At 32.5% G+C, this 16,089-nt stretch overlaps 1 protein-coding gene across 1 annotated transcript; it reads right to left on the reverse strand.

Annotated features, from left to right (window-relative positions):
* Nucleotides 1-7,764: 7,764 nt before the first annotated feature.
* Nucleotides 7,765-11,572, reverse strand: LOC106756435 (uncharacterized protein At1g04910; the record flags this gene model as incomplete). Its single annotated transcript, XM_022778892.1, is given in 9 exon segments — nucleotides 7,765-8,392; nucleotides 8,472-8,698; nucleotides 9,040-9,197; nucleotides 9,291-9,495; nucleotides 9,614-9,903; nucleotides 10,042-10,207; nucleotides 10,563-10,651; nucleotides 10,742-10,809; nucleotides 10,923-11,572. Coding segments are annotated over 9 exon segments (1,569 nt in total). The 3' UTR covers nucleotides 7,765-8,363.
* Nucleotides 11,573-16,089: the final 4,517 nt, after the last annotated feature.

Here is a 16,089-nt window from a genome sequence, read left to right on the forward strand (position 1 = left end):
TTATTTTTAAAAATACAAAAAATTATAATTTCAATTACTTGAATAATGGCAGTACGTAAAAGAACTCCTCGGATACCAATGGCTACGGCGGTGAGAGCAATCACTGCAGGACCCACGAGAAATCGGGCGACCATTGATACTATTGCCCAAGTGTTTCCACAAGCCACCAGTTTGGGTTGTAATGCCATGTACAAACCTACACTGAACATGGCCATTCCTGTTCCTGTTCTAGACAATATTGAAATGGAACTATCTCCACCTGTAAATCAACATGACAATATTTAAACAAAAAACATTAAATAATATTAACAATAAAAATTGTTAAAAATACCTAAATGATATGAGAGACCATGTCAATCCAACAACACAAAGCGTAAGTATTAGGATTTCTAACTAGATTCGAATCATGGTCATTTTCACCTCTTTTGGCTTTTCTACCTTCACTGTATATAAAATAAACACTGATAAAATAAAATATCTTCTCAAACTAATGAAATAAAATATATTAAAATAATATAAATCAAACTTAAATATAGATTTTTCATTTGCGAATAGTTTGGTCTTGAAAATCACGTGTACAGTTAAAACTCAAAGATCTTTGAATACGACGACATTTGACGTTTACGTAAAAAAAATATAATCAGTTACAACAAGAAAATATATAATCAGTTACAACAAGAAAAAGAAAGAAACGTCGGAGGCACAAAGAGTTCCTCTGCAAAACTTTGCAATAATATATATATAAAATGGAAATGGAAGAAAACGGAGAGATACATGTGGTGGTGAATAGCCGTACAAAAACAGAATAAAAACGGTTACGTACAAAAATATAAAAACTAAACAACAGAAACATATCTTCCCCTGAAATTAACAAAATAAAAAATTACACATTTAACATTTAAGTTTATTTAACACTTACCTTGTCATTATGCAACATGAAATGTTATATTCGAAAAGACATTTTGGCCAGACTACATTTAATAAATAAGATTTTTTGTTTAATTTTTCCGAATGAATACACAATTGAATTTAATTTAACATATTTTGTAAGATTTGAGTTTAACTATGATATTTCAATAATTTCTTATGGGTAGGATAATTATTTAAAAGAAATAATGATTTATTTAACTTTGAAAATTGAGTCGTACTAGTTTAATAGAAAAACATTTGTTTATTAAAAAGAAATAATGATTTATTTAACTTTGAAACAAGAAGGGAAGCTCGACCCGGTTATTGGAAGGGATGAGAAAATACTAAGGGTTGTGGGGATTTTATATACAAGGATGAAAAATAACCCGGTTTTGATTGGTGAACCGGGTGTCGGAAAAACAGTTGTGGTTGAAGGGTTGGCCTAGGGGATTACTAAAGGAATTGTTCCTAGTAATCTTGCTTATGTTAGGCTAATTGCATTAGACATTGGTGCATTGCTTGCGGGCGCGAAGTATGGAGGGGAGTTTGAGGAACGATTAAAGGCAACTTTAAAGGAGGTGTAAAAGGCTGAGGAGAAAGTTATTTTGTTCATTTATGAGATTCATTTAGTTATTGGTGCTGGAAAAGGTGAGCGTTCCATGGATACTGCTAATTTATTTAAGCTTATGCTTAAACGGGGTCAGTCGAGGTGCATTGGCGCCACCACACTTGAGGAGTATAGGGAGTATGAAGAGAAGGATGCAACCTTTGAAAGAACGTTTCAGAGAGAGAGGTACGTGGCGACCCAAGTGTTGTTGATTCTATAAGTATATCTTGGGATCCAAGAACTTTTATCTGCAAAGACAACGGTCGTAATTGGTCTTTTTCTTTTGTCGATACAATTTTGTTAAACTAATGTTACACATGAAAAATATTTTTCTTTGAAATATATTGCCCTATCATTCATTAATTAAATAAGGTCATTAAAATAAAAGTACAAAAACAAAACAAAAGTTGTTACGTACAAAAATATAAAAAGTAAACAACGGACAAATATTCTCATCCCCTCAAATTAACAAAATAAAAAATTACACGTTAACTCTTTTTTAAATTTAAGTTTATTTAACACTTACATCATCATTATGTTGAATATAAACGCCAAATGATAAATTTGAACATACATTTTGGCTAGACTACATTTAATAAATGAGATTTTTGGTTTAACTTTTCTAAATGAATAAACGCAATTGAATTTAATTTAGCATATTTTTGTACGATTTGAGTTTAACTATTTGGATAATTTCATATTGGTAGGATAATTCTTGAAAAAAAAAATGATTTATTTAACTTTGAAATCTGAGTTGTATTATTTTAATATAAAACATTTGTTTACTAAAACGAATGAACATGATGATCAACCATTTAACAAATTCAAATACTTCATATCACTCACTTACTGTTTTGAGGCTTTAAATACCTATGGAAAAGACCTTGTGAAACAAGCAGGAAGCTTGACCTGGTTGGGATGAGGAAAAAAGGGTTGTGAGGATTTTATATAGAAGGACAAAAAATAACTCGATTTTGATTGCTGAACCAGATGTGGAAAAAACTGTTGTGGTTGAAGGGTTGGCTCAGAGGATCGTTAAAGGGGATGTTCCTAGTAATTTTGCTGATGTTAGGCTCATTGCATTGGACATTGGTGCGTTGGTTGCAGACGCAAAGTATAGAAGGGAGTTTGAGGAGTTGTCAAAGGCAATTTTGAAGGAGGTGGAAGAGGCCGTCATTCTGTTCATTGAAGAGATTCATTTGGTTCTTTGTGCTGGAAAAGATGAGGGTTCAATGGATGCTGTTAATTTGTTTAAGCCTATGTTTACGCGAGGTCAGTTGAGGTGTAATGGCACCACCACACTTTGAGGAGTATAGGAAGTATGTAGAGAAGGATGCAGCCTTTGGAAGGTTTAAGAATGTGTACATGGCGGAACCAAATGTTGTTCATATTGTAGGTATATCTTGGATTCCAAGAAGAACCGTAATTGGTCTTTTTCGACAATAGTGGCACACTTATTTCATTAACTACCTTTATAATCTCTCGCAAAAAAAAAAAAAATCCTAAAGCACCCACTTTTTATCTGACCATGTTTGACTCTCCTGTCTCTTTTTTTTTTTTTTTTCCTTTCTTAGTACTTAAGAACATAAAACTATGATACACTTGTTAAACTAATCTTACGCAACAAAAATATTTTTCTCACAACGTTACCTTTAATTAATTGAATAAAGCTATTAAAATAGTCGTACAAAAACAGTTATGTACAAAATTATAAAAAGTAAACAACAGAAAAATATTTTCATCCTCTGAAATTAACCCAATAAAAAATTACACTTTTAACTTTTTTTTAAATTTAAGTTTATTTAACAATTACCTCATATGCTAAATATGAATGTCAAATGATAAATTCGAAAAAACATTTTTGGTGATGTTCAACAACGAGGAAGAGGACCATGACGAAATTTTTTTGATACCAATTGGTGAATAATTGGATTATGTTTCTGTCTCTAGGGCTTTCTTTTTTTCGGGATTTTGAGAGAGATAACTAACGCGTCAACTGTCAAAACTATTCACACATGCATACTCTCCCTGATTGTGTTTTCTTTCATTTTAGTTTCTTGTGACAAGAAAGAGGGAAGCTTAATCTGGTTATTGGGAGGGATGAGGAAATAAAAAGGGTTGTGAGGATTTTATGTAGAAGGACGAAAAATAACCCGATTTTGATTGGTGAACTGGGTGTGCGAAAAAACTGTTGGATTGGCTCATGAGATTATTAAAAGGAATGTTGATGTTAGACTCATTGCATTAGACATGGATGCGTTGATTGTGAGTGTGAAGTGTAAAAGAGAGTTTGAGGAAGCTAATTTGTTTAAGTATATGCTTACACGGAATCAACTAAGTCAATTGAGGTGCATTAGCGCCACCACACTTGAGGAGTATTAGAAGTATGTAGAGAAAAATGCAATCTAAGACCATTAAAATAGCGGTATAAAAACAGAATAAAAAATGAATAAAAACTGTTACTTACAAAAATATAAAAACTAAACTTTAAGCGAAAACATAAATCATTAATTTGACAATTAACAAATAATTTAAATGTTGGATTCTCTGTAAATTTTAGAGTTGTTATAGGATAAAATTTGATTTTATCAATTTTAATAAGATTTGTTTTATCAATATTAATAATATTTCTATTCGTGTTCATATATTGAGATGATAGTACCATTGTTTTTTTTATTAAAGGTTATGTTTTTTTTTATTTCTTTTTATCTAATTTTACAATATATTTTTGTTTATGAAGCTCATGCTATTTTAAATGATTAAAACACATTTTTAAATCCATAAAAATTTCAAAAAATTTATATTTAAGTAATTTATAAAACTGTACCGTGCTCGTAGTTAACTAAAATGGTAACATATCCAAACTTATAATATCGATACCTTTTACAAATACAAAATTAACCAAAATTTCCCGTAAACTTGAAATTTTTGAAATTTACATTTTTTTAAATTTTTTTGAAAACTATAAATAAAAAATAATTGAATTAAATCATAGTTTGATATTTCTTATTTCAGAGATAATTATTTTCTTATTAAAGATTATTTTTTCTTTGATCTTTTTCAGTTTTGAACTAAATATGTTCATGTGATCTTGTTTAATTCATTTTCACTTTCGTATAGTTTGATAATCAAGTTATTTTTATGATATGATTTTCCAAAAAGTTAATGGGATGAGGTTTAAACAAAATATTTGGTATGTAACGTTCAAAATACCATTTTTTTTTTTAAGTTTTGTAAAATTTGAAATTAAAAGGTATTAGTGAATTAACTTTGTTAACATGATTAAACAAATGGAAATCTATTATATTTTTTTTATATAAATTAAAAAAAAAAAAGAGACGAAGATCTCATTCACCAGTAGTTGATAGTCCTTATAGTTAAAACGTCAGGAAGTCATGACTTAAAAGTTAAATTAAATAACTTTCTAAGTTTTGATCCAAGCAAGGATTTGTCACTTGACATGGTCATTAATTAGGACAAATTCTAAGCAAGAATCAATGGCTTAAACCTAAAGTTTTGGACACGTGGCAACAACCCAAATGAGGTTAATTAATAAACCTCATAATGACACTGGTCAAGAGAAACAGTGTGTTGGCGATCCTGACTTTGTGCAAAAGCAATTACCAACAGATTCATCCAATGACAAGTCAAATAACATTGTTCAAGATAATCCAACTGGTCACTTTTTCCTATGTGGTTCTTGGATCATGCAAACAAAAACTTTGTAGGAAATTTTGATGAGGATTCTCTCGGGATCTTCTTCATAATATAGTTTCAATTTCCAACCATGTTCTTGATTCTTACACCGTAAATTCCCTCCTTTTGGTTGGACTGTGTGGAGACTAGTTGCTTTCTCTCTCCAAACTTCACTTCACGATTTCAAAATAATGGAACGAGGAGAAATTAAAAGGAGAGAAGAGAGAGAGTTAGGTCTTAGTGAATCTACTTATTCGGTGGTAATAAATATAGGTCTAATAGTGTCGTGCATGGCACTTTGGCATTTGGAAAATTCAGGAATGTTAAGTGTAGAAGATTCCTTGATGTAGTGGTCCACTACTACTCAAAAAGATGCAACATACAATTGCACTTTCCATAGTGTCCACGTCTTCACACAAAATGCTTCTAATCACACTTTCATTGTTAAAACATACCATTAACACTTCCTCACCCAACTAACCCTTCCTATTTATATAACATCCTTACTTCATTTTCTCACTTTCTCTCTTTTCCAAACACAACATTTATAGTATCACTTTACTCAGTTAACAACCATAATTCATTGTTTCCATTGCTGTGTCTTAATTTACGACAATTATCACTTTTAATTGTAAGTTGGTACGTACATTTCGTCTTTTAATGTGAAATTAATAAAACATATTACTTTTTTATTATTCTGTTTATCATAAAGTCACCCCGTGAATTCGACAAATAATGATTGATGGATAATTTGTATCGTCTTCTTTTTGAAAGAAATATTGAATGGACACTGTTGAGAGACCGGTGGAGTAAGCATAGCTAAAAACATTTTTTTTTCTTTTATATTTTATTAATTAGCCTCTTGTTCTTCAATTTTATTTAAAAAAAAAAATATTTTACTCAGAAGACATAAAATATATTAATGGTTTTTCTATTGCACAAAATCACTGTTGCTTATCTTTTATCTCACAATGAGATAAAAACTATGTGACTAATCACAATGAGACTCTTAGTAACAAGAAAGATTTCATTTTAAAGTTATTTAGAAAAAGATATTTTACAATAAACACTAATGTTGTGTTTGTTTCGGCCGACCGATTGTCGAAGATGGAACATTAGAAACAAAAGTTTGACAAAACGAAGTAGTTAATATTAATAAAAAAAAAAAAAAGAGAGAAGGTTTTTCTATTCAAACTTTCTCTTCATATGTAAATAAGAAGATTGCAGAGAAAGTTAACAGTAACTTATTATCGTTAGTGAGGTAAGCTTTTTACCAAATTCCCAAAAACGCTAAAAATAACCTCAGTTAAATATACCTATTCTTGTAATGTTTGCTACATTATCTAACTTTGTTAAATATATAAAAAAATTCATTGTATATTTCTTTGCTCCTCTCCCAATAGATTACTGACTGATCCTTCAACACATTTAATCATAATTAACTTAAAGTTATCTGACATTAGAAACACAAGGTATATTTTAAACTAGATTTTTACCACTTCCATCTAATTAGATATTATCCTGTTTGATTGGTGGTTCAATTTTGCTGAGATAAATGAAAGAGACTCTACATTGAATGATGGCATGCTATTTTTATTTAGCGTGATTGAAGTAATGAAAACATACAAAACAATAGACATCAAAAATTGATTATTGATAAGATAGCCTAAGATAATGAACAAAACCTGCATTATGTGTTATAATTCATAATAAATAATGAATATAAATAATTTTAGAAAATTTCAATATTTTAACTGGTACAAGAGCTAATATTGCAGTAAATTTCAATTATAAGAATACTCGAATTCATTAGAATTCATAACGCATAAAAAAATACAAGTAATTTTATTTTTTAAAAGTATAAAATAAGATGTTAATTTTTTTTTACAACAAACAATATTTTATACTATGTGTATCCAACTTTAATGAAAAATATTTCGTTGTAATTTTTTAATGTTGAAATCAAACTATTATTCTTTTTCAATCCTTTCTATCCCAATCCCAATCTATAACCTCCGTTTAAATGATTTATCAAAGGAATTCTTTTTATCAAATATAAAAATTTGTGGTTAAATTAAGTTCAAAAAAGTTTTTAATCCTCCTACTAGTATAGTTTTTAATAAATTTTAATAATAAAAAAAATACAACTTTATCAACAAGTTAAATACAACTTACTTTAGTAATAGAAGAAAGGGGATAAAGGATGAATATTCTTCGTCAACGACTAGAAACTCTAATCATATATCATTTCGCATTTCCTACTTCGTCATGGACTAAAGAAAAGAACAAAGTGGACCACTTTTAATAAGCACTGATTGCTTGTGTTTGTCATCTGTCTTACTCGAGAACAAAGACTCAACTTATAACAACTCCAATTTGCCTAATTATAAGATAAGGATTCTAACCAATAAAACAAATCAAGTTCCATCCAAAACCATATGTTAAAAAGACGGGGTTGAAGGAGGACAATAGATCACTGTTCAAATGGGCTTATTGGTTCAGCTCTATTAGGTGGTTGACGTTGATAAGATACCATTATTATACCAATTAAGTTGAAATAATATCATCATATTATCATATCATGAATTATAGATATGAATTATGGATACATGATTGCGATTGGTAAGATAACAACTCTGTCAAATATAAATAAATATGAATCACACGAAAGAAATGTCCAACCTACCACTCTCCCTTGTTAATAATGACCAAAAGCTAAGAAATTAGGACAGAATAATCATGAACAAACAAATTATACAGCGAGATTAATTCGAAAACTGACAGTGATCGTGTTAAATAAAAAGAAGGGTGGTAAAGGAAAAAATATTTGTAATTGTACTATATTTATATCTAGAAGAGAAGGAAAAATTTTGGTACCAAGGAATAAAAGCTTCCACGAACTGCAGTTCCTGAATCCAAATTTGTATATGAATCCCTCCGTGTACAATGCAGTTTGATCTGCTCTCACCCTGTAATTGCAGGGTGTGGCTTCTATACATGAATGTGATGGATTATTTGCAACTTATATATATAAAGTATCCCTCGGCTACCTTGCTTACCTTCTCGAGCTTTCATGATAAGCCTATCCCCTCCCCCTTCAAACAGTCACCGGGACTGCCTCTTCGGTACAAAAAAACTGTCATCATCTTTGCTAAACTTCATGGAGACCTATCTTAATATCTGTGGTAGAAAACCCACGAGAGGGAACAAGTAAATTCTCTTATTTCCAAACACATCACTCACGTACTGCTCAACATACCATCTGATAGTTCTAAACATTCCTCTGGATTGGCGTAGAAATAGTCCTCTTCTTTGGGCCTGTCAGGGATTACCCATCTTTTAGTTGCACTGCCCATGCGATCAGCATGAGCTTCCTTCACAGCTGAAGAGAATTCCTCCCAGTTCAATTCTCCATTATGGTACTGATCTATCAAATCAACTAGGAGCTTTCTGTTCAACAAAATCGTCTTCTTGAATCCAAGATATCTATAGCAGGAAATGAGGGCACTAGTCATCTCACTTTGAACTTAAGCACTTAAGTTCCGTAACAATTAAATAGGGAAAATTTTGGGAGTTAACATAGTGGTACTTAAACAACTATGGTATAAACATTTCTATGTTGGTATTCTTGGTTAAAAATGACCAATTTCCACATAAGTGTATAAAAAAAATGTTTAATCAGAACTATTCGAAATTTTTGGTGCACAGAAAATCTCCTACCAAAATATACTAATACAAGTTTACTGGTTGACCAAATTATCAATTGATGAATTTGATAATGAGTAGAACAGTAAATCAATATGAGAATTCTTATTAGCCAAACATACCTCCGATGTCCCTCAACTACTTTGGCCATATTTCCATCATATGTAGGAACAAAAATATCACTCTCAAGTGAGACAAGGTAATCCAATGCTGCCATCTGAGAGGAATGATTTTGGAAGAACTGAAGGTCCGATGGTTCCAACAGTGTTTCCTTTCTGACCTGTTTCAAAAATAATAGATTAGAAAATGGTAAGAGGAGGTCGAACAGCAATAAGCATCAGTTTGCAGGATCCTTAAGCCTTAAGTTAGTTACCAGTCTTGGATAGTTCTCCGCAAGACTTGCCATTCTCCTGTTTCCACCGTATATTTCCCCAGCTGCAATGTAGATCTGAATGTTTCTATCGATGTCAAGGGCCCTAAGTGTAAGAGCAGTCTCCTCAGGTGTTAAAGGACACAGACCATCCTTTCTCTTCAAATCAGAATTAATTATTTTTTCTTTCCACCAAGGATAAGCATATCTGGCAATGCATAGTACATTGAAATTTAAGAAAGATTCCTATGAAAACATCCTTTCAAAGGCCACATTGAGAGAATACCCTGAAAATTAAGAACACCTGAACTAGGAAGAACACTCACCTCATCCTTGTCAACTCTTCCACCTCATCACTGTTGCAACCTTGTGTACAGCCTGAAAATGCCAACATGTCCATTTCATACCTGAGATGAAGCACCANAAATGGGCCTTTTTNCNTCAGAAGCTTGATCACCCTTTTGCCTAAGTCCTCAATCTGAGAAGTAAATCTAAGAGCACTAAAATTGACTCTGCATCGCAGCCTCTGAATCTCCAAAGGTTGTTCGTTATTGGCCAGCCGAGCATCAGTTCGATTTAAATGGACGACTTTGTACTTTTGTATCAAAGGCAGAATCTGAAAGAATAATCATGCCATATGTTTTTTAATCAGAAAAACAGAAACTGGAAATAACATAATTGACATGCATAGTACTACGAAATTTAGAAAGAATAAAGTTGTAAACTTGTCAGCCCAAGGATTATTCAAACTAACCTGGTTCTTATAGTATGATATATCAGACCAACTAATCGGTGGCATGGTGTAAAGTAATCCCTTCTCCACTCTCGTCTTCAGTCTAGGAGGCAACTCTTTCAATATCCGAACCTCATCCCTCAAGGATGTAATGAAATGATCCACATCAAAGATGTCTTGGAACTCACTGATACACAAGTAAGAATACATGAATTGAGAACAGAACCTGCTTAAAAAGCACACACGTAGAGAAAGTAGCGGAGGGCGGTACAAGCACAAAAATGAGTGTAGAATTGAGGAGAGAAAACATGCCCCAACTGTTTTCAATTTTCCATTTTCGAGGCACTTATTTCAGAAACAATTTTCATAAAACATTGGATGAGAAATCGATTGCCGAGTAAGGTGAAATTGTTTAAGAAAAAAGACCTTAAAACCAAAAAGTGACGAGAGAATCAAACACTAATTAAACTTACTACGTTATACCCTCGCAACATTGATAGTTTGCTGAAACAATATACACCAAAATGGAATGAGAAACAAACCTGGGGTCAGCCCAAAAGGACGTTTTATCCAATTCCGGCACTATAAGTGTCACGTTTAAATACCTTGCAATAGCCACCATGTCACATATCTGCACAAAGTAAGTGCATCACCAAATCAGAAAACCTAAAACAGAAAAGAAAAAAAAAAACGGCAAAAGCATGCGCCAACCACCACTCACCGCTGCTCTCATTTGGTTCAGTCCTCCATTGCACGACACCATCAAGTAACCATTGTTCTTATACACCCCTGCCAACAACAACAATAAGATAAAAAAGGAAACAAATAAACCCAATATCACGTAAAACGCAGGAACAAAGAGATGAAAACGACTAAAGAAGAAATTATCAATTACTACTGACTCTTGGGTGGGAGCACTACAGGGGTAGAAGACGGCAACTCAGTGAGCGCAGATTCGTAAGTGAAACACGAAGGCCACCCTTTCAAGACTCTAGGCCCCCACACGTCACCCAACGCCGTTAACTGAACGACGCAGGTCCATAGCAACACCGATGTGGTCGCACGTATCATCCACAGCTTCATCCTCGACGACCTCGACGACGACGATGACACCACCATCGAATTCCTCAGCTTGCTGTTACTCTCCCCTTTGAGACCCATCATCATCAACCCTTCCCAAACCACCCTCGCTTTCTTCCTCTCAATCTTATCTCCCCCACCCAACAGCACCTCCTTCATAAATGCACCCCTCGCCAAACCCTAACCCGTCAATTCAATTTCCCCTTCCCAAACCAATTCCAGATCCAAACCCGCCGCAGCGTTCCGAATTCGGAGCCCACCGAGCAGCAACGGCAGAGCCTCGAATTCCGAGGCACATTACCCCGCAGAACCTCAACTGTGAGATCCTCGGGTTCAGGAGATGACCGCACGCGCCAGCAAGAGTTTGAATTGAACGGCGAGGCGAAGTCGGCGGCGATTGATTTGAGACAATCGCCGGCGAGAAACGGAGCGCGAGTGGAGAATGATCAGGAAGGAGAGAGAGAGAGAGAGAGAGAGAGAGAGAGAGAGAGAGAGAGAATAAAACGCGTGACAACACACAAGCAAAAGTGAGAGAGAGAGAGAGAGAAGCAATGAAGATTTTCACGGTTGTTGGTGTTGTTGTGGACAGATTTGCGTGCCTCCGGTTCGGGTCGCGGAGAGGAGCACGAGCCGTACAAGGTTGTAACCGGACCGTGGTTAAGATTAAGAAGAGACGGGGAAGGGGGGTTATGGTTATGAGGTGTGAGGGTTTATTTTATTGGGTGCGCCTCATTAAACGAGCCAATAAATGCCGAGGCAGATGCGTGGGGCCCACAGACGTGTGCTCCGTCCAGATGTTCGGCTGCGATACGTGGCGACCCTTGATTGTGGGCTTTCCAAAAGAGGCCGTACCCTTTGCTGATTTCGTTTGGCACCGTCGTCTCGCCCGCGCCGACATTATATCGCGAGATCAATGTTATTACTACTACTAACTACTATTGCTTTTCTTTTTCTCTTTTTTCGCTTTAATCAATCCTATGGCTGTTCTTCCATCAAAATAATCGATCATTTTCGATTCTACCTATATTTTTATTTTATACAAATTTTACTTTTTTTTACTAACAAATCAAACTTATCACTCTACTAATTTTTACTTAGAAAGGCCAATATCACGAGTATATATAATTAAACTCGTATTTATTTTAAATTTTATGTACTATGTTGTGTTTAATTATAACACCTTTTTATTAAACCAGTCGATTAACTAGTGAAATCGTAAATGAAATTTAATTAAATAATAATGTATTGTTTTATTAAATCACTGATAAACTTTTACACCTGTTGACCGATTAAGTATAAGACCTAATTGTAGAGATGAATTAATTATGTTGATATTAACAAATATGTCTGAAATTTATACTTTTTTAAAATCTGTTTTTCATAACTTCATTTTCACTCTTTTGATTATATTTTTTAGTCATGTTATTTTACAAGGCATTAATTATTAGAGCAATAATTAACGTAATTAAAAATATTAAGTACATAATTATTTTCTTCTTAAAATGTTTATTTCACTTTTAAAACTACATTTATAGGAATCTAACTCTAAATAACTAATATATTAGTATGCAAAATCTTTCTCAAGAATTGATAATTTGGAATTATCAGGGCGCGTAAATGAAACTGAACTGCACTGCATTACTAAAAACTGTATTGAACTAAAAACTAATTTGTTTAAATTATAAAACAGTTCAAGCAAATTGAACGAACTGTTTTTTGTTTTATTAAACTCAACTGAACTATACTAAATTGTACTAAACTACAATATAAACTAAATTTAACTGATAATTATACTAATTTTAAATTAAATTGTACTAATTTTAACAATGCACTTGTTCTAAAATATGGTTTTAACACTATCTAATAATAAGTAATTATTAACTATGCAGAATTATATAACTTACTAAACTAAGAGAAATGTAATAAAAGCTATCTCAACAAGTTCTAATTGATAAAAATTAATATGCAAAGCTGAAATTTAAAACTAATCTACTAATTATCAATTAGAATGAACATATAAAATTTGAACAAACTTAATACTATTATGATAAACTAAACAACAACTAAGTAATTTCAAATTCATCTAACTCTTCTGCATGTAAAGTCCAATATTAATCATTAATGTTTTCAATATTCTCATTGGGAAGGAAAACCTACCCAAGCATAAAGGTAGGACAAAACTAATTACAAGAACACAAGTAAAAGTAACTTTAGTATTATATTGAATTCCAATTATTTATTAATTTTTATTAGAAAAATATAAAATAATAAACAATAAATGCACGATCGGTTAAAATAGAGATAACACTATACCTTGTATATCTTGTGATAGAAAACTTCAAGCAACCTAAGCTCGGTTGGAGAGAACGACAATTTCACCTGTGAGAACAATGATAAATGAGCAAGAATTATATCAAAAGAATCACCACTTCAATAACAAAATGGAGTACTCAACAAACACAGTAAATATGCTTCACATATTTACTTTTTTAAAATTAAAGGAGATTGAGGATATGATTTCAATAGTCAGTAGGAATACAATCTATGCATGGTAAATTTACAAATGTCATGAGTAAAGTAACTCATTGAGATCAGAACCTAAAAAATGTTAAAAAAAAGGTACTTGCATATATAAGTGTAGTTGTTAAACAAATAAAATGTATTTAGATCAATGTAAAATGTAATGATTAATTGAGCAATAGTTTGAAATGAGTTCAAGTTAACAAGGTGTTATACTGTACTTACAAAATCAACTCCGATGGTGCTTATGTAGCTCTCAATGTATGAATCATCCTGTATCACAACATTGAAATTAACATTAAAAGTAGTAATTTTAAATAAGCATTTGTGTACCATCTCTAAGACAAAACAACATGAAAAACAAAGCATTAAGGTTATAATTTTATGCACATGTACTTTAGATAACTAACAAATTGTGGCAAAGCTTCAATCATCCAAATTAATAGGAGCACTTGAAGGTCCAACTTCATCTTAAGAGGTTATCCTACAAAAATAAAATAAAATATTTCATAAATTTTGAACACTTAAAATATAAATTAAAAAATATAAAATTTGTAATGTAATCTCACCTTGCTCAAATTTATCAAGTTCTTCAGGATCCTCAACAAAAAGTATAGAAAAAGGTGTTCCTTTTAACCAATCTTGTGTGCAAATAAGCACTTCCCCCATTTTAGGCATTAGGCAACTACGATAAGGACTAATCACTCTTCCTCCTGTACTGAATGCACACTCTGATGCTATGGTAGAGATAAGAATGACTAACACCTCTCGAGCCATGTTCGCAAGGATATGAAATCTAGTTGAGTTGACTTTTCACCAATGTAAAATATCAAACTCAACTGGCTTTATATAAGGTTCAGGATCTTCTCTCAAATATTTATCAAGCTCTTATATATAATCAAATCTATGTCCTGTAGCTCTTAGGTAAAAACTCATGCCATGAGGATAATCATCATCATCATCTAGTTGAGATTCTTGTTGGCTACTTTAAGAACCCTCCTCAATACCTTGATATTGTTCATAAAGTGCTTTTAAGGATGACAATAATTTTGATTTCAATTCACTAGCCATGCTAGATTTAAATAGGTAGTCAATGAAGTAATTAACAAAATTCAACTTACTCCTAGGGTCAAGCACAACAACAATCAATAATAAGATATTAATTCCATTAGGATTTCCCCAATATTTTTCATACTTTCCCTTCATCCTCATTGTCATTAATTTTATGCTCACATCACTACTCTCATAATATTGTCGAATCCTTTTACCAATTCCAAACACCCCCTTCATATAAATATGACTGGTGGCATAAGAAGAACTAGAAATGCATAGGGTAGAGTCATAAAACATCTTTAAAAATGGTAGAATAAACCTCGCATATTCCCAATCCTCTTTTAATGGCACGCCACCATTAATTTTGGCCATTTCAATACCAAATTTCTTATCTTGCATATTTCTTCTATGCATACTTTCTTTTTATTAAGGGGGAGCACATATTTTTTTCTTATGATCAAAAAAAGGGGGAGAAGATAGTTTAAACTCTTTATTTTTCTATTAATCTCTCCTTTCATGAGTTGTGGTTGTTTCAGATTATTAAAAAGCTTTAAACTCAGGAGAATTTTTTGATCATCATCAAAAAGGGGGAGAATGTTAGCAAAAATAAAAGATGAAGTTTTGATGATGAACAAATTTGCACAAGTCAAGATCCATAAAGACAAATTGAAGATCTCTGTATTTTATAAAGCTTTTATAATAATCAAAGTTGATGTAATAGTGCTCAAATGTGTATTAGGGTTGATTCTTGTAATTTATATTTGATTTATTTACTGTTGAGAATCATCCACAAGCTGTTTTAATCGATTAAACCAAGTTTTAATCGATTAAAACGAGGCTGGCACTGAAAACCCAACTGCCCCTGTAATAATCGATTAAAGCTTATAATAATCGATTAGTTAATCGATTATTCCTGAGAATAATCGATTAGTTAATCGATTATTCCTGAGAATAATCGATTAACACTAGCCGTTGGGGGTTTCAGGTTTGAAAAACTAGCCGTTGTACTCATTTTAATCGATTAATACTAATATTAATCGATTAAATACGTTAAATGGCCAGTTTTCGAAGAATGGAAGGGTATTGGGCTGAGTCTATAAATTGGCTCACTGTTTATTTCAAAAACAACTCTTCCCTTGTGCTAAAAACCTCTGAACTCTTTGAGAACTTTGTGAGATTGTTGAAGTTAAGGAAACTCTTGTCTGCAAAGCTGTGAAGTGCTACTGCGGTGACAAAGGAATAACTTATTCATCCTTGGTGTGTCCGAGGAAGTGCCTGGAAGAGAATCATCCTTCGTGAAGCATTCGAAGGAGGTGGTCATCCTTTGTGAAGATTCAAAGGAGGTGTAAGTTCATCTCTTGTGGTTTCAAGAGAGGTGGTATTTCTAAACTCTTACAAATTGTTTTTCTCTGTGAT

The sequence above is a fragment of the Vigna radiata genome, chromosome 2 (genome assembly GCF_000741045.1).
Source record: "Vigna radiata var. radiata cultivar VC1973A chromosome 2, Vradiata_ver6, whole genome shotgun sequence".
In the NCBI taxonomy this organism is placed as follows: Eukaryota; Viridiplantae; Streptophyta; class Magnoliopsida; order Fabales; family Fabaceae; genus Vigna; species Vigna radiata.